Source organism: Andrographis paniculata, unplaced genomic scaffold, assembly GCF_009805555.1.
Source record: "Andrographis paniculata isolate CXL003 unplaced genomic scaffold, ASM980555v1 Contig79END, whole genome shotgun sequence".
Classification (NCBI taxonomy): domain Eukaryota; kingdom Viridiplantae; phylum Streptophyta; class Magnoliopsida; order Lamiales; family Acanthaceae; genus Andrographis; species Andrographis paniculata.
The window spans coordinates 3,600,793-3,622,148 of NW_026137616.1; the positions used below are offsets into that span (position 1 = coordinate 3,600,793).

At 26.0% G+C, this 21,356-nt stretch overlaps 1 protein-coding gene across 1 annotated transcript; it reads right to left on the reverse strand.

The window, feature by feature from the left end:
- Nucleotides 1-17,416: 17,416 nt before the first annotated feature.
- Nucleotides 17,417-18,548, reverse strand: LOC127240099 (myb-related protein 306-like). The gene is made up of 2 exons (XM_051258566.1): nt 18,204-18,548; nt 17,417-18,123 (listed from the first exon to the last, which is right to left on the reverse strand). Exons 1-2 carry the CDS (start codon nt 18,464-18,466, stop codon nt 17,472-17,474), a joined length of 915 nt encoding a protein of 304 aa, XP_051114523.1. The 5' UTR covers nt 18,467-18,548; the 3' UTR covers nt 17,417-17,471.
- Between the last annotated feature and the right edge of the window lie 2,808 nt (nt 18,549-21,356).

Consider the following 21,356-nt stretch of genomic DNA (forward strand, 5'->3'; position numbering starts at 1 on the left):
CAGCATATTATTTAAATATAAATAAATAAATAATATATAGTGTCGTCTTCCATAATCAGACATAGCTGTTTTGATATGTATAGGTCGTGGAATTAACTTTCAATATTATTAATAAAAATATATATAATTAGGTTTTTTATTTTATTTTTACCAGCTAATTAATAATAATAATAATAATAATAATAATAATAATAATAATAATATATCACTGTAAATATATAGCAACAGCAGCTAGTGACGGAACTAGCCTAAAATTTAGGACGGACAAAATATCAATTCATTTTTATTTTATTTAATACTCTTTACGTCTCATAATAAAGTATCAATTTTTTTATTTTAGTCTGTTCCATAACAAAGTATTTATTTATTTTTTTTAGTAACTGTACTATCTACCTAATACCCTTACAACTTACAATAAATTACACAAATGCCATTACCTTTATATCACACATACTAATAAGGTTATTTTAGTCATTTTTATTTTATTCCTAGTATATCATAATATAATATTAATATTTTTAAAATTACGTGCAAAAAACAAATGGATACTTAGTTTCGGAACGGAGAGAGTATTATCTTTTTCGATTTTTTCCAATGCAACTAAATAAACAAAAAAAAAAAAAAGAGAAATAATAGCTAAAAATAAAATTTTTTAGAGAAGATTTTATGAAAATTTAATAAAATTCAATAATTTCTATTAGAAAATTTTAAAACTGAAAGTATAAATCAACAAAATTACAAAAATTTTATTATTATTTACACTATAACATAAAAAAATTGAAAATTAAGGGAAAAAATAATAAAAAATACATAATTTTATTATTTCTTACACTTAAAAAATCCTATATTTTAGTTCCGTGTCTCCGACTGCAGCTCGCAGTTAATAATAGACATATTCTTTTGACGTTTTATTATTATTTTTTTCTTTTAGTTTAGTCTTTTGTATTATATTGTATATAAAAAAATAATATATATAATAAAAAAGTTAAAACAAATATCTACGCGTGTGCATGGCTTCCCTGTAGATAATTGACTCTACTTATAATAATTTATTGAAAATGACATTTATATTTTATAGTTTATTTTTATTATATAAAATTCTTTTATATTAATTTAAAGCTTTTACTCCATCTTTCCGTATTCAAGAATTACATTTACTTTTTACATCATTCTATTTAATATTAAAAATATTATTATATTTATATAATATTTTGTACAAATATCCTTCTATTAATATTATAATACTGATGAAATTATTTTTGCAATTTTTTTAAATTTGTACTACGTTTTGATATAATAATTAATATTAAAAATCAACATGCAAAAAGTAAATAAGACTGTTAGAGCTAGACGGAGATATTATATAAGATAATTTGGTTCAAAAATAATGATAATTAAAAATCAGGTGTGCGTTGGTTTATATATCTGCACCGATATTATTTGAAAAGATATTTTTTTTATATAAAATATATAAAATTGCTTAAATAATAATCTTTTCGTCTTAATACAATAGTCTTTTTTACCATTTTTGTTCGTCCTAAAATAATAGTCTCATTTCCATAAATACTCATATCGCCATAAAATTATCCTTACTTTTTCATTATTATTACACAAATGCCACTACTTTTTATGCTAATCCACTCACAAGGGCGCAAAAACGTTTTTTATTTATACTTTTTATCAACTATAAATATAATATCAATATTTTTTGAATCTCGTACTCAACTCAAATAAGATCATAGTTTTAGAACGAATAGAGTATAAAAATAATATAAATATATATTGTTTCTGAAGAAATGTATTTTTGGAGAATGATAAAGTAACACAAAGTTATTATTATTATTATTAGTAGAGTGGACCCCGTGCTATGCACGGGATAGTTATAAATTTTATTGAATTATTAAAATTAATTGTTGTTATACAATAATTAAATTATTTTTAATATGAATTTTTAATATAAAAATTATTTGAATAAATTAAATTATTTTACACGATCAATTTTTAGTATTATTTATTTATTTATTATGTAAAAATTATATAAATAATACTATTTTCATTAATATATTTTTTATTACTTACTAATAATGTATATTAGTAGTATTATTCTTTAACATCCGCACTCGCCCATAAATAACACATAAATAAGGTCACATTGTTATACATAATTGTTATTAGCTTAAAATTGTTTAATTATTAATAATAAAATAAATAATATTACATTATTATTATTATTATTTTACTGTCCTTTTTTTTTATTTTACTATTTAAGTAGTGGGCCTCATAAAAAAATTAAAAAAAAAAAAAAAAGAAAACTTATATATTGTGACAATACACTTTCAACGCTAAATATATATATATATATATTAGATACTCCCTCCGTCCATTTACAATATTTTTATATTTTTATTTTGGGACGTTCAATTACAAAGTTAACATTTTATTAAATATCCTATTTTTTTTCACAAATACCCTTACTTTACATCACATCGTTACTTTTACACAAAAAATGTAAGGGTAAAAATGTTATTAGACTACTTTTAACTACTCACTATAATTGCCAAAAGTAAATGTAAATTTTGTAAGTGGACGGAGGGATAATTAGATTATTATTATTATTATTATTATTATTATTATTATTATTATTATTATTGTAAAATAAGTAATAAATGAAAATAATAAAGAAAACACTTCACATGGAAGCATTGAAGGCACATTGGTGCAGATTTTGTCTTTCCACTGAACCCACCCACCCACCCACCCAGTATATTTTTGCTTACTAATTTCCACACCAAATTTGCAAAATCTATTAATTTAATAGGATCAATTATATCATTATCATCTAGCCTGTAAGTGTTCCAATTTATATAGAAATTTTTATTTTTGATATTAATCAAATTAAATGCTACTTTTGATCTGCATATTTGCACCAATGATATGGAGTGATATTTATTTTTTTAAAGTAAAATTAATTAATTGTATAATAAACTTCATCCAACATATTCCCTCCGTCCCAAAATTAAATATTCATTTATTTTTTGCACTTAGTTTTAGAAATATTAGTATTATATTGGGATATAGTAGAAATAAAGTAGAAATTACTAAAATAACCTTATTAGTATGTGTGATATAAAGGTAATGACATTTGTGTAATATATTGTAAATTGTAAGGGTATTTGTAATGTTAGGTAGATAATACAGTTACTATAAAAGGAAATGGATACTTTGTTATGGGACGAACTAAAATGGAAAAATGAATACTTTGTTATGGGACGGAGAAAGTATATTATAAGTTCATATTAGATATTTAATTTGTAATATATATATATATATATTAGAAGTGTTTTAATTAGGATTTGGTTAGAAATTGATTTGATTTGAATTTGAATTTAAATAATATTTTAATATAATATTTTTATAAAAAATTGTAAAAATTGAATAATAATAATTTTTTGATTTGAAACTTAAACCAATCACACCCATAATACTATAAAAGATAATTAAATAAAAATAGGTAAAAGAAACATATATTTAATGTGATATGAAATAAATATTCTTTAAGTTCCAATTTAAAGTACTATTTTGGAGTATTATTTTTGTATGTTCTACTAAAAAATATTATTTTTTATTTTAAAAAAAATAATTATACATTAATTTATACATACATACAATTACATATAAAATTATTTTATACATAAAGTCACGGTAAAAATGTCAGAATTTCTTACAAACTTCACTCACGGTAAAATACTATTATTTTTTAATCTACTACAAAAATCTAAAATGCTCATTTCAATTCGGGCGAATGGAGTATATGTTTGATATGATATTTTGAATATAAATAATATGTTTGGGTTTATTTCAAACACAAATCAATACTATTCAACTCGCATGATTTTCAATAAAAATATATTATTTTCTCCTACAAATATTATATTAAAATATTATTTTAAAAAAAATTCAAATCAAAATCAAACAAAAGATTTTTGAATTTATTTTGAATTTTTTTACCGATCTCTTAATTTCTTCTAAAAAATATAAGATTCAACACATAAAATTTGCATATAAGATAGTTACATCAAACAAATATTTCATCTAAAAAATACTAGAACTTAAAAATATATTTTAATTTCGATTTGAAAACAAAGTTAATATATAAAATACGCATAATTTCTAATAAAAATATATTATTATTATAAAACTTAAATAGAAGGTGAGGTTCAAACAAAAAAACAAACAAACTTGGGAACAACCCTAAGGGTTTGTTTGATTTGTATTTCAAACTAATATTTTTATTATTCAAGTCGTATAATTTTTAATGTTATTTTTTATGCACTCAGAGTCTTACAAAGTTTTCATGAAAGTTCTAATGATTAAGCATTTGATTTCTATTCACGAATCAATTTTAATTTTAATAAGAGTGAAAACTACTGATATCAAGTTAGGGACACTTGTTTTGAAAGATCTCATAAATAAAAATAAATAGATTTATTGGTTTACTTCATAGTTTTATTCATAATTAATTTTATTTATCGTGTATTCCAAACTTTTTTTAAGTATATAATTTTATTTGTTATTGTGCACATTATTCATATAAAAAAATTGAAAGAAAATATATTTAACAACAAATTTTATTCATAACTATTGAAAAACGATATATTGTCAGAAAATAAGAACAATAGAAAATAACTAGGAAACTCCTCCAATAAATCTTCGTGGAACATCATCGCGATTGATAAAAACTTTAGAAATAATACTGGTGAAATAAAAAAAAAACAATAACAAGAATATTTAAAAAAAAAAAAAAAAAGTTGAATCCTCCAATATTCTTACATAGTTTCTTAACTTTTTGGAAATGGAGCATTGTCTATTATTTTTTAACGATAGGTTGTTTGCTTGGAGTACCGACCATTATTTTAGAAAATAAGATAGATTATTATTGTTAAAAAAAACAAAAAGATTAATTTATAGACATTTAAAATTTTATTTTTTATTAATATATATAAATTTTTCACATTCACGCATAATTTCAATATCAGCTATTTAATATCTCTTAATAGATTTTCATATATAAAATTAAAATTCAACTGATTTTTAATGCCTATACAAATTCTTATACATATTACGATTGCATTTAATATACTACCTTCGTCGTCCTATGTTGGGTGTCTTGGTGTATACACGAAAATTTAGGATAAATATAATTAGTAGATAATTAAGAATATATTAGTGAATCATTATAGATTACGATTAAGATAACTAATTGCTTTAATTAAAATTAAAAAAAAATTAAATTAGAAAATTTAAAATAAGATTAAGGTAGTTAATCATTTTCCAAAAAAAGAAAGTGACATGAGACGTGGGACGGATAGAAACGGCAACCTTGACATGGTAAGTGGAATGAAGGGAGTATTATGTATATATAATTTCATAAAACGTTAAATATTACGAAAAAATTGAACGGTTGTATTTAATTTATAATTTTGATATTATTTTTTCAATCAATGGATGAATTTTGATTTAACAAAATATTTCATATATTTTACATAGAACAAATGCTATTATAATTGAATGCGTTAAAATAATTAATATTAAAACAACACATAAACATTTAATATTTACGCGTAATTTCAATAAAATTAAAATTAAACTATATTCAACTTACCATGTCAAGGTTTCTTCTTAAATTTTTTGAAATATTATGTATAACATTCAGTCAGTTTTTTATTAAATTTTTCGAAATATTATGTATAACATTCAGTCAGTTTTTTTTAAAAAATTTTTCGAAATATGGCATTTTAGTAAACTTTCTAGAATTGAGCTTCCTATGTAAATTCAATTTTGCATGCCTTGATCTTTATCTTTGAATCAGTCTGTCATAAATTCTTTTGAAATCTTTGTGCCAATTATCACTTCATATTGTTCTATAAATTCTTTCAATGTACATCTTAAGTGGATATAGTCATCAAAATAATATAAATTCATTAGATAATATTTAGAAAACTATATTATAAACAATAAATTCAAATAAACATATATAACAATCTGCATAAAATTACAAAAATTTTACTGCAAAAATAATAAAATGAGAAAAAAAAAATGTGTATGTGTGAGAAAAAATATTCAAAACACTTTTTATTTATTTTGAGAAAAATATCAATAAATTTACTAATAGACTCAACATCAATTTTGAAATTTAAGTCAACAAGAACTTGCGTTAGAATATTTTCATTCACGGTATCATTCGCTTGAAAATCTCTATATTGAACATTTTCTTCTAAATCGCTACCAAATAAATTGTATATAACATTTGAATATTCATATTAATATGTTCAAATTGAAAAAGATAGTGTTAATTTAAATAGAAGAAATAAAAATGCAAAATTAATTATTAATTGCTATTCAAAAAAATAAAATATGCTATTAAAAATATATATATATATATATAACCGTTACATTCAATAATTTATTTATTTTTTTATATTTTCAATAAAAGTAAACTTAATTAGCATAAAAAGAAATAAAAATATAACCGTTGTATTTAATGAACAAGGAAAATAATTAATAGGTATACAATAATATTTTACTATATTAATAAATAATTAATAAATATTTTGCTGAACAGAATTTGCCCTTTTAACAACACTCTTATTTAAATAAATCAATAATATTAATTAGATACGTTATATTAGGGACGGAGAAATTTAACGAATATATCGAAATACCGACTTATCGTACCGTATCGTGTCGAAAATATCGAAAATTTCAGTACGGTATGAATATCTTCGGTACGGTATCAGTATGAATTTTCGGAGAGTTCGGTATTTCGATATAATACCGTACAAATGTTATTTTTATTAAATAATTTTTTATTATTAATTATAAATAATAATTATTAATTTTTTCTTAAATCATAACAAAACAAATATGTAAATTATTGAAAATTTATTGATTTTTTCATAATATTTTTGTGGTGGAGAATGGTGATATTTATTAATTTTTTTAATTATTTTGAAATTTAAAATTATATTTTCGGTATATTCGGTATCTACCGAAATCAAAATTTTAGGTATAAGCGGTATATACCGGTATCGTACCGAAATTGAAATTTTCGATATAAATAGTATATACTAGTACCGTACCGAAAGTTTCAATATATTGACCGAAAAGTTCGGTACAATGTCGATATCGACCGGTATTTTCGGTAAGATACGATATGTCATCCTACTTTATATTAGTAAATAAAAATCTATCTAATATATGAAAATAAATAAAAATCTATCTAATATATGAAAATATTTTAAACTAATTACTGTTCAAAATTCATGTTAGATAAATGAGATGGTGTGAGTAGTTGGTAAATATATTGTATATAGTACATTATTTATTAAATGAATCTAACACTTTATTTCTTAATATATTACACCCTCCGTTCCATATACCGTGTCTGCTTACACTGTAGACACAGTATTTTAGGAGGGGTGTGATTAGTAGATAATTAAAAATGTATCAATGAAAATAATTATCCTATAATATAAATAATTGTAAATTAAGATTAAGATAACTAATTATTTTAATTAAAATTAAAAAAATAATAAAATTAAAAAATTTAAAATGAGATTAAAGTGTGTAATTATTTTTCAAAAAAAGAAAAGTGACATGATATGTGGGACGGTCAGAAACGGCAACGTCGACATAGTATCTGGAACGGAGAGAGTAATATTTTTTATTAAATAATTTCTCATAATTAAACATAATTATTTTAGAAAAATACAAGTCTTCAGAACGTATACACGTAAAGTAAATTATATCCAAATTTTGTACTTATACCGAGATGATGTTTTATTTAAACATATACCATGTACATTATTATTTATTGAATAAATTTAAATTGTTATTTTTTAATATACCGATATTGTTACAAAATTATGTTATCCATAGTTAATAAATTTGTTTTTGAAAAAATTAATACCAATATTATATATATATATAATTATAAAACATACCTATTTACCATAATTTTAAATAAAATTCATTTTATTATATTTTAAATAATTAAATGGCAAATTTTATGATTTATTTAATTAATACTCCTACTGCCCGAGATAAATTGTTCACATTACTGTATATACGAGAATTTATGTAAAGTATAATTAGTAAAAAATTAAGAAGTGTATTACTAAAAAAAATAATTATAAATTAAGATTAAAATAGCTAAATATTTTAATTAAGATTAAGAAAATTAGAAATTGATGATAATATTTAAAATATGATTAAAATGTATAATTATTTTCTAAAAAAGTAAATGACAAGTTATATGAGACGAACCGAAATAAAATAAAAAAAAAAAAAATGAACAATTTATGTTGGACGGAGTAAGTAGTATATATGTTTTGAGCAATTCAATAATACTATTCAGAGTACATAAATCTAAAAAATTCAACAAACATCACATTTAGATAGATACTTAATAAATTAAGTTTTTAAAAAATATCAAATTAAATATCTAATTTTGGGTTTTTATATGTATACTAAAAATTAATTTTATATTCAAAACATCACATTAATATCTATTTATATCATATTATATAACAAACACACCTAGGTGGTTGAAAAATCCCTTTACATCCCAAAGGATTGAGGTTTAATCATTTCGATACAAACAACAATTATATGATAAATCGTTTGACCGTATTTTTCTTATTTTGAAAAATAATAAAATTTTGGTTAATTAATAACTCTCTTAATCACACCTAATGGTTTATATAAATAAATTTAATTAGATTATTGACAGTATTCATCACAAGCTACAAAAAAAAAAAACATGAAAAAAAAAGAATGTAGTATAGTTGAAGTAGTGTTGTCTCCTCAAAGAATCAAAAATATTTTATTTTCGGTACTTGCTTGGTAGCATCCGACAGAGATATATTCAATTCAACTTTTAAAACATCTTCATCATCTCTTTATTTTTATTATTCTTCTTTGGTTTCGCCAATCTATAAGGGAATGCAGTATTAGTTGTAGAAGAACTAGGTAATTCGAGTGTTACTTATCTGATATTTCATTGACAGTTTTTTTTTTTCCTCAATGTCATCCTCATTCTTGTCATTTGAAAAAATCTATGCTATTTCATATAATAATCGAACTCACATTAATTGGATTAGTATCGGGTTGTGAAGACAATTTACCTTTTTCCTTTGACTTTATCTCTCGTATCTCATTCATACCTGAGACATTTGTTCTTCTAAACTCCTTATGCTATTCCAAGTTTTTTGTTGAAATAGCAACATGTTAGACGCCATAGCTTTCATCATATCCTTTAAAGAATTACTTGAAACTAGTTGAAAGGACTATGGAGGGTGGTTAGGTGCTTGGAATCCTTGTGAATGATCTCCAAAATTTGTTTGTTGATTTCCATACTTCAAGTTCGGGTGATCTCTCCATCTTAGGTTGTAAATGTTCGAGTGGGGATTGTATGCTTTTAAGATGAATCCTGCACGATTCATCTACTTCTTGAGCCAAAGTAAGACAAATACCAGACGGATGTTCCTGACTTGCGTAGATCCCGCAAGCTTTAACTTGTGTCTTCCCTACAATGAATTGTCGAACAAATGATGTTAGTTCACTTAGTTGTTGTTGCATGGTACTTACCCCGTTTGTTTCTTTAACTACTACCACATCTCTTGGACCGAATTTTTTTGAATTCATTGTCATAATTCAGTAAATCTCACGCCTGTCTAAATGTTTTGTTCATCAAAGTTTATCCACTTGTTGCGTCAATGATTCTCTTATCTATGAAAGTCAAACTTTCGTAAAAATATTGAATTAGTAGCAGCATAGAGATTTGGTGTTAAGGACATCTAATAATTAAAGCATTAAAGCGGTCTCAACATTTAAATAAAAACTTCCATGTAAGTTGTTAGATTCTGCATATCTCTTTCCTCATGTTTGTAGCTCTTGAAGTAGGAAAATACTTCTCTATAAACTTTCTCTTCGTATTAGTCCATGTGGTGACGCTTCCAGGAGGTAGATTGAAGAGTTCTTTCGCAGCACTTTTCAGTGAGAATGAAAAACACAAAGCTTGATTTGATCTTATGTTACTCCTAGCGGCTTCATACTTGTGCAAACGAAGTCAAATTTTTGGAGATGCTTATGCAGTTCTTCACCTCACAAACCATAAAAATAGGACAATAAATGGATTAGTTCTGATTTTAATTCAAAGCAGTGTTACCATCTATCATCGGGAATGTAATGCAGAGAGATTGTTGAGTCAGATTAGGGGTTGCTAGCTCCCTTAGTGTCCTTTGATCCATTTTTTCTTCTAGTTCAAACTCGTCAAAACTCAAATCGCTAGATTATTATGAAGCTTTTTTTTTTTGCGATGCTCTCTAGTTTCTTTTCTCAATTAGCGTGCAGTTTTCTAACCTCGGGATCAAAAATCAAGATTCTTGTGTGATAAGATATCGACATAAACCATGAAAAGTAGATTTTTTAATAATAGAAAACAACCTAAGATAAATAAATCTATTAAAATTCACCGGCAACGGTGCCAAAATTTGACAGTGTTCGTCACATGCTGCAAAATTAACATAAAATAAACCTACTTTCACAATAAAAAATAGCATAGAATAGTTGAAGTATGATCGTTTTCTTAAGAAATAAGAAAATATTATATTTTCGGTTATTTAATATTTAGATATAATAAAAAGAGGGTTTGGAAGTTAGAAATAAAAATTCCAAACGAAAAATCTATGGCTAAAAATTTGGCTAAAAATCTATGGTTAACTTCAATAAAAATAAACTTCTAGTCTATGAGCGAAATTAACAACTTGGATAATGAATTTAATCATCAATAAATATTTGATTTGATTGAATTCTACATAAATTAGTTATAGTTATTGACACACGTCCAATAACTAACTTTTCCTTAATTTTTCGATAGTCGAAGGTACATCTGTTAACTAATTTTCTAATTAGACTAGAACTATAGTGACGCCACAAAGAATTTGCTAGCCTAACCGCTTTGCGAACTAAAAGAGTCTAATTCAATTTAACAGTTACCTATGCAGAATTGTTTAAAATTGATTTCATGATATTCTAGTGGTGCTTGCCCCTAATTGCTACTTGAACCAAATTAAAATGCAATTATGAACGCTTAGTTTAATTTAGCAATTAATCTTTATTCCTCTATTCGTAGAGTACATTGAATGTACATAAATGGCTATTACAGAGTTTCTTTTATTTGTATTAACTTAATTAAAATACATGGCCACAATATCCAGTTAAATCAAAGATATTAAACATTAAGATCAGAAATTATAGAAATATTTAGGAACTAAGAAATATCATAAATCGAAACGAGTATAGTCTCACAAATCCATATCAAGTTTTTTTTTTCACTCCTAAACTAGAAAAATAAATGTTAAAAGAAAAATTCACCTTTCCCCATTTTGGCATATGGGTACTACAGTCTTTCTTGTTGTTATTAATTTCAGTTGCCAAGTGCAGCAAAGTTGACTAATCAGGTTGCTGCAACAATCTGTGAGGAACCTTGGCATATTTTATCTCTTCTCGGTTGGAGGTTGCACAAGGCAAAATGGATGAATTAGGATAGTCAACTTGTCATCAGAATTATGCATACTTCATACTATTTATGTGCAAAGAGAAATTATTGGCTTTGTCTTTTGTATGCACACATGGTGGCTGTGTACTTAATCGATAAGGAGTTTTGGTTGTTAGTAGTATTTTAAGAAATTTGTTTAGAGAGAAAGTATTGCTAGATGCTCTCAACCTTTTCCCTTATCTTCTCCATGTTCTGTATGAGTGCTTGACACTTTAATCCGTCGGAGAGTTATTCGGAAAAAGGAGTTGCTGGTGTTTCGATCAGAGAGATGACCAGATTCTGAGCAGTCCTGTTATGTGGTAATTGTCAGTATGAGTTTGTGACAACATAAACTTGTGAAGGAGTTTTCCAAGGTAAATCATTGTAGAGGTATGAGTTGAAAGAATTATGGTTTGTCTATGTTCTGTAATCAGTACTGATTAGTAGAACTTCTTACAAATGGTATCCTTCGGATGTAGGTTAATTTATTCGAACCGAGTTAACAAACACTTGTCTCATTTACTACTTTGAACTTCTGTATTCATATTGTTTTTAGTAGGCTATTATAACTGTGAACTAGTCATGCTTCGATAGTTGGCCCTATTTGAAGTGTTTGAAAGTGTTTCGGTGGAACACTCATTTCTCAACAGTAAACTACTCGCTAATTATAGGAAGAAAAAAATAATAATAAAATTAAGTATCACCTAAAATGGATCGGATTGACGGGGAAGAACTCGAAATCTCTTTAAAAGAATATTTCTTCTTTTTGCCATTGTGCGATTCTCCTTCTTTTCATTGTATAATTTTTTTCGATACTATTTTGAATTGTGTTCTCCTCTTTGTATATGAATGTGGCGCCTCCTCCCTTCTTCTTTTTTTTTTTTTTTTTTTTTGTTTTATTTTTATTTTTGCCCTAATTTTATAATAATTGAGCTTTTGAACCTTTTAATTAATTCTTAGTTATTAGGTTTTTTCGTTCTTTTTTCCTCCAATTTTATTATTATTTTCTTTCAAATCATAAATAAGCAATATATATATATATATACAAAATTGGTAGAATTCAATTAAAATTAACTAAATATCGCAAATAACATAAGTAATTAATGTATGCGATTTCTGTTAGTTTAATTAATTAATTAATCATATTTGAATTTTGATTATTTTTTAATTATCTTATATAATTAAACTAACCTAAAATTGTGACTCACTTTTCTCCCATTAAATCTATCACATTCAAAATATACGTGAGAAGTTGCAGAAAAATCGTGATAGACGGTTTCTCTTTTTTATTATAAATACTCTCACATACGGGTTACTAAACCTACTCTCAGAAAATTAGAATACACCATCGCTATTTGAGAGCCAGGGTTTGGCAACATCGTCCTATGGTTCCACGATCTGGCGCTATCTTCGGAGGTTTCCAAAGTTTGGCAACATCCTCACAAGGGTTCCAAAGTCTGACAACACCATCTTCTCACGGTTCCAATCTACTCTTCTTGAAGAAGAAGATCTCAAGAACAAATCTATTTTTTGTAATAGCTAGAGGTTTGTTTAAATTTCGCTTCCGCTAACATATTTGATTATATGTTTATTTTCTAACAATTTCTAACTATCAATTACAATTGTCTAAATTATCACCTACATTTTTTCCGTTACAGTTAACTATACTACCATTTTCTAAACTTTGAATATTACTTAATGAACTTTGATTTGCATAATTAAAATTGATTAAATTATAGTTTTTCTAAAATATCAAATCAATTTTAATACTATTATTTACGTAATATTAATTTAGTAAATTAATTTTATGAAAATTATAAATAAAAAACATATTAAAAAAATTAGAAAACAACATCACTTCATTTTTTGTGTAGATTGTGTTAATTATACATATCTTAGAATGAAATAATAATAATAATAATAATAGAGATGAAATCACGTATATTATATTACGAATTTCGTCGATAGACAACCTTGAGAACATTTTCAATCGTCTATGAACACAAGATTGCTATATTAATTAATGATGAAATTATCTCAGAGACGGAATTTCGTTACAAATATATTATTATTATTATTATTATTATTATTATTATTATTATTTGTAGTGATTGTACATATAAAAATACTGTTACAGGAATTGGAAAATGCTGTGGAAATATGTAATCGAAGAAAAAATTTAAGAAGTTACCGGGATTCAAAGTTTTTCGATTATAATCTTTATTCTTAGCTGATTGAATTTCGTCAGATTATTCTTCAATATGATCAATAATATAATGTTTGCAAATTATATTTTCTTCCATGTAATGGTTTGTTAGAAAATCGATGTAGTTTTTTAGTTTACAAATGATTCATACACTAAAATATAAATAATTTGTATAATTACATATATATATATCTATATATATATTTCGTATTTAAAATGAATAAATTAAGCCCACAAATAATACTACAATTATTGTGTCAAAATTAAATTCGATTTTAAATGAAATTTTTGTCCATTATTTAAATCTCGTCCGTTGATTATATATATTATATATTGTGGTAATATATACTCTTTACGTCTCAATTCAAATTATTATTTTTACTATTTTCGTCTGTCCCACTTCAAAATATTATTTTTATTTTATTTTAGAAAAGCAATCATACACTAATATCAAAATACTCTTTAACTTTTACTTAAATTACAAACATATAATTACACTTACAATCACTTTATAAATAAAGTCAAATAATAAAATTATCAAAAACTCTTAACACACTTCTACTGACTAATAAAATACTATTATTTCATAATATACTACAAAAACACCCAAATGACATTTTAACTTGAGACAGAGGAAATATATTATATATTTTTTTAATAATATTTATAAAAATTATTTTGCTAAACAAAAATACTAAATGAGCAAATCCAAAATGTTTGTGATAACTAGAATTCCATCGAGTTGTAATGATCACTTGAACATATTAGAGCAGTGGAGTGACCTATCTTTCGACCGGACTTCACCTCTGACGCGAGGAATTTTTTTTTTCATTCAAAACTTATAGTTGTGCAATAGCTTAAATTTCGATGTAAAAAATATCGAAGCCTTGGAAGATCGCTTTGTGCAGGCACTTTCTCCCTATACCATCTCCAACCCACGTCAAAATCGCCGGAGCACACACAGGTGACCACTCTCTTGCTCATGAAGTTTTTGTGCACAAACAGTTTCAAACCTTCGAATCTTGGTTTTCTAAAGTAATCATAAAATATTTAATTTTTAAGAACTAGGAATTTGAGCTATTTTTTGAAGAGATTTTGATCTTGAAATCCAATCCACCAGCCTGTGAGAGTAGAAAAACGAAGGGCAACGAGAGGAGAGGACGTGAGCGATTAGCCGTGCCCGGAGTTTAAAGAAAGAAATTGGAGATAAAGATGTGTCGATGATAGTGATGCAAGATTTGCTGCGAAATCGGGAAGAAATTTTCAGCGGCAAAAGAAATTGGCGAAGACGAAGGGAAAGGAAAATTTTGATAATTCGGACCATTGTGCAATTTATGTGATATCTATTATTTTCATCCCTCGGTGTATAAAAAGTAAATTGGACACGCATTTCTTTCGACGGACACATATGCCTTTTGACGCCTTTTTATTTTTAAAAGGCCACACAGTGTATGCTCTAAGAACCCTGCATCATTTCGTCATCGTTAAATTTTAGCTAAATTCAAGTGTATTTAATTGTGTTTGTCAATTTTTTTCATTAGAAATTTTGAATTTTAATGCCTATGTAATAATAATAATAATAATAATAATAATAATAATAATAATAATAATAATAATAATAATACTTTGTTTAGAATTTTAAAATTATAAAAATAGTAAAAAGTAAGTCTATTTATATAGATATTTTTTTACAAAAAATTGATAATATTAATCAACAATAATAACATATATATATTTTTCTAAAAAAATATCAAATCAAATATTAAATTTTTATTTACATAATATTTCTAAAAAAGTTTAACACAATTTAATTTTTTCGAAAATATCATATAAAATATATTTTTTCTCTCACAAAACATCATATCAAAAATTACTCCATTCATCTGCTAAATGTATATATATTTAAGTGGAACAAGATTTTTAATCAGCATAGTACTCCTTCCGTCCACTGAAATTAGTCCACATTTTCTCCTTTGGTCGTCCCACAAAATTAGTCACATTTCCTAATATAGTAATAATTAGTAAATACTAATTACAATTACAAATTTAACTATATTTTATTCAATTACTAATACCTCTAACTTTTTTATTATTTGTTTTATTGTAAATTTAAAAGTAGGGTTAGAATTTTGAATAATAAAAATTAATAAATATTCAATATGATATAAATAAGTGTTTATGTGATGTCTAAAATTTTTAATATAATATAAAAAAAATATTTGATTTTCTATTTTACGTTTGAAAATTAATTAATAATGAGATTTGATTTAAAATTTGATTTTTATATTTCATTAAAAAAATTGATTTATCACTATTATTAAGAGTTAAAAATATCAATTTGTTCAAATAATGCAGGTACCTTATGAAAAAATACGTTGTTATGTTGCCGTGTTATGGTAGTTTTTATTGGTTTGGGCGTAAATTACGTTGAATTATTTAAAATTGAACTCAATTTAAATTAATTTATGAAAAAATTATTAAATTATAATTATTTTATATATATAATAAATATATTAATCAATATTAATATATTATAATCAGGTAGATTGTCGTGTCGAGTTTGAGTTGAGAGACTTAACCCTAACCCGACTCGTTTACTATCGTGTCGGATTCGTATCAATCTGCATACGTAATCGAATTGAAATCTTCCGCATACATAATCGAATTGAAATCTTTGACCCAAACACAATTATTTTATGTCGTGTCGAGTTTGAGTTGAGAGCCTCAACCCTAACCCGACCCGTTTACTATCGTGTCGGATTCGTACCAATCCGTATACACAATTGAATTGAAATCTTTGACCCAAACACAATTATTTTATATCGGATCGTATCGAATTATAGTGTCGAATCAATTTTTGCCGGCTCAGGTTTAAAAAATTAGGATGCATAAATAATAAATATTGAATTATCTGACAGAGTAGAATCAGTAATGATGATCTACCAACCCCTATAAATAGGACACGTAAAATTAATTATTTCATGAATAAAAAGTTGCTACAATTGTATGTCAAGTTAAATTTAGAAATATAAAAATAATAAAATTTATACTATAATCAATGTACTGTCTTGTATTAAATGGAATTCACACTCTTGTCTTCACAAACCCACCATTTAATTACATTTATTATTTCTTTTATTTTTAGGGGTACAGCACACATTAATTAATGAAATTTAATTATTGCTCTCAATTACCAAACCACAAATAATTACATTTAAATAAATGGAATTAGAAATTAATAGTTCATTTATAAGAATTACCCAAATAATTTCTTTTTTTATTTTATTTTTTTTTACTATATATTCATAAGTAACATTTTAATTATAGAAGTGAAATCATTATCCATCATTTTATTGAAGGTAAAGATGAAGATGGTCCCCCAACATGATGCAATAATCACTAATTAAAATATACTAATATATGTCACTATTTATAAATTAAAATTAAAAATAACCCACAAATAAGTCCTAATCAACAATTTCTGGCCATATATATTTGACAAAATAGATGAATAAATAAAACATCCTTAAATGTCTGGCCCAGAAAATAATTTTTCCATTTTTCCCTTTTTTTTTTTTAAAAAAAAACTACCAAATTAAATAATAAGTATATAAATCTTAATAATAATAATAATAATAATAATAATAATAATACAAATTTAATTATTCAGTCGCTGAACAAACCGTGGATCCCTAGGTCATCCAGCAGCCAATTCTCAAGGTCCACAACGGCATTCGGGTCGGGTTTGGGCGACCCGGATCCGGAGAACTCGTCCGACATTGAAGAGTACTCAAAATTCTCAAATCCCCCAGCCATGGCGGCCTCCGCCACCGCCTCCGCCGCAGCGCTCTCCAAATCCATCCCCGGAGAAGCAATCTCGTCGGCGCTGCAGCTCGAATATTGCAGGTTCGAGTCGGGGCAGTACTCGTTCTTCACTATCGTCGTCGTCGTCGTCTTCTTCATCTTCGCCCAGTCTTTTAGCAGCCTGGCAATATTCTCTGTGCTCGACGCGTACGGCGTCCTCTCCGGCGGATTCGAGATCGCAACGTCAAAATTAGGGTTTCCGGCGGCGGCGGAGGCGGAGGCGGTGTCGTCGAGGGAGAGAGCATTCTGGAGAGCTTGCTTGGCGGTGTGGATGTCGTCGGTCTGCAGGCGCCGCTCCCACTGCCCGCGGGAGATCGGGCAGGGCGGCCCTGCCCGGTCGGCGTGGCCCGACCCGGGATGGATCCGGTCGAGCTTCTTCTTCAAGTGCGTGTTCCAGTGGTTTTTTATGTCGTTGTCTGTTCTCTCTGGAAGGTACGAAGCTATGGCCGCCCACCTGCAAATTAATTAACAATCCATTACTTCAATTCCTCGATCAATCATAGATAGAGAGAGAGAGAGAGAGAGAAGACATACTTGTTGCCGAGGAGAGCTTGGAGCTGAACAATCATACGCTCTTCGTGATCAGTGAAGGTTCCTCTTTTAATTCCAGGCCTGAGGTAATTAGTCCATCTCAGTCTGCAGCTTTTGCTGCATCTCTTGAGGCCTGTGTTGGCGGGAACGGATCTCCAGTTTCCGGCGCCGTTCTCCTGGACGTAGGAGACGAGCATGATGTCTTCTTCGGGAGTCCATGGGCCTTTCTTCACTCCCATTTTGTCGCAGCACGGCGGCCTCCCCATGATCGATTAATTTGGGGATTAGGGTTTCTGTTATAATTGTTTCAGACTCTGACGAAGACGACGACAAGGGTATCAGACAAAGGTCTTCTTATATACATTCATATATATATATATGTATGTACAGAGGCTGACCTAATTAATAATTAATTGAATAATGGTGGAATTAATTAATAATAAAATAAATAAAAAGAGTCAAATGGGCATTAAATTTAAATCAATGTATGCATGTATGTATGTATGTATGTATAATTGTATGTATGTATAATGTATGTATATCCTCCAAAGTCAGCTCAGATCAGATGAAGCTTAGCTTGTTGTTGTTGATGAAAACCGCGTTTCATTTATTGCTCTTGTTTAAATTAAATAATTAATTAATAAATAGGAGTATATTGAAACCCCCATTTTCACTGCACATGCTCGCTCTCTGCTCTGCTCTGCTATGCTCCATCATCTACTAAACCCTAATTCTGAACCTTCTATTTTAAATTATAAAAAAATTAAATTCAAATTTTTATTAATTAATTTTGGCTAAATAGTACAAAATTCATACGTGATTTCATAAAATATTGTGCAAAATCTCCTATGTCAAATTCTCTTCTGATTTTATAAACTTTGCGTCTAATCCCGTCATCGGTCCTTATTCAACGATATTTTACCTAAAATGCCCCAAACTTCTAATAAATTTTAAAATTTCAATTTTAAATCTATAATTTATTTTTCTTATATTTATCTAAACAAATATTAAAAACAAATTTTTAGAACATAAGAAAAATAACTATTTTTTTTAGTATATTTACTACTCCCTCCGTCCCAGAACTATAGTCTTAATTGGATAGGGCACGAGATTAAAAAAATATTGATATTATATTGATAGTTGGTAAAAAAGTATAGATAAACGACTTTTTTGTCCTTGTGAGTGTATTAGTGTAAAAAGTAATAGCAATTATGTAATAAAAATAAAAAAGTAAGAGTAATTTTACAGTGATATTTATGGAAATAAGACTATTGTTTTAGGACAAACAAAAATGATAAACAAGACTATTGTATTGAGACGGAGGGAGTATTATTTTATGAGGCTAAATATAAGAAAAATAAATATATTTGTAATTTTATGAATTTATTCCGCATTTATATCAAATACCACTGATGAACTAGATCCAGAGTTTATAAAATCATAGAAAAATTTGACTGCAGTTTTAAAAATATAGGAGATTTGTTGCAAGAAATTCGATTTTGTACAATTTAGTCATTAATTTTAATATGAGTTAAATAAATAATGTCCGCTTCAGTGGCAAACCATAATAATACTACTAGTAATTAAAAAGAAAATATTATATATATATATATGTAAGTCGTTGTGGTCTTTAATTATAATTAGGGTTTTCAGCATAATTAAATACGTATTAATTAGGGTTTGTATTTTCTCATCATTGTCTTAATGATCAATAATTTCATTCATTTTATGTAAGATTTAATTAATAGCTTGTTTGTTACGAAAATTTCATCGTATTTTTACTATTTATATATATTTTTTTAAAAAATATTAAGTTAAATATTTTTTTTTTTTTATAAACTAAAAATTAATTTTACATTTCAATTAAATAACTATTCAAAATTTAAACCTAGCACAAAACAAACACAATATCAACACAATTATCTAATAAGGATTATAATCTCTCTCTTGCCTGGTAAGATTGTTGTTTGAAATTAATTTAAAATATAATGTTGATTTAAGTTTTTATTTAAATAGTATTTTGATATGGTATTTTATAATAAAAAAAAAATAATACTCCCTCGGTCCCGGAACAAGGGTGGCATTTGTTTTTTTCATATAGATTTTTTAATATTAGTATTATAATGGATTGTAGTGAAAATGACGAAAATACCCCTATTAGTATTGTGTAACATAAAAGTAATGGCATTTGTGTAATATAGTGTAAGTTGGAAAGGTATTTCACTACAAAAAAATAATATATTTGTAACGGAATTCTGTCCCTAAAGTTCACGTAGCTAACGTAATTCCGTTCCTAATTCCGTCTCTAATGTCATTAATAACGAAAAAAAAAAGATTTAGAGACAAAAAAGTTTTGTTACAAAAATGATTTTTTCTTGTAGTGTTTATTATGTTAGGTAGATAGTACAATTACTGAATTAGGAAATAGTAACGTTGTTTTGGGACGGACGAAAATGAAAATTAGTAATATTTCAATGGGACGAAATGAGTACTATATTTTTATTAAAAACTGTATTGAATGAATGCTATTAATTTGAATTTGAAATAGTAAAAGAACAAAATAATATGCATATGTTAGATAGAATATAATTTCATAATTGCAAAGTTACGGGTTTAAAATCTACCAACACCTTCTTACTCTTTTTTGCCAAACAAAGTTTGCTTACAAGTTATTGTATTTTTCCGAAGGTTTATTTAAAACACATTCAAAAAATAGCAGCTACAAATTTTCACATCATAAAAAAAAAAAAAAAAAAAAAAAAAAAAACACCTTATATTTTGATTAACTTGCAAGATAAGTTTTTTGGCTTTTAATATAGAATACTCTCTATCTCCCAATATAACAGTCTTGTTTACCATTTTTGTCTGTCTCAAAACAATAGTCTCATTTTCATAAATAATTATATCACTGTAAAACTACTCTTACTTTTTCATTACTATTATACAATTGCCACTAGTTTTTATACTAATACACTCACAAGTGCAAAAAAGTTTTTTACTCGTACTTTTTACCCACTATCAATATAATATCAATATTATTCTAATTCAAAATTATTATTCTCTAACTATCACTCTATTTTGTTTGAATTTTTTTTTTTTTCCTAATTCTATGTAATACTATAAAAAATTTATAGAAAATAGGATTCAAATATTATT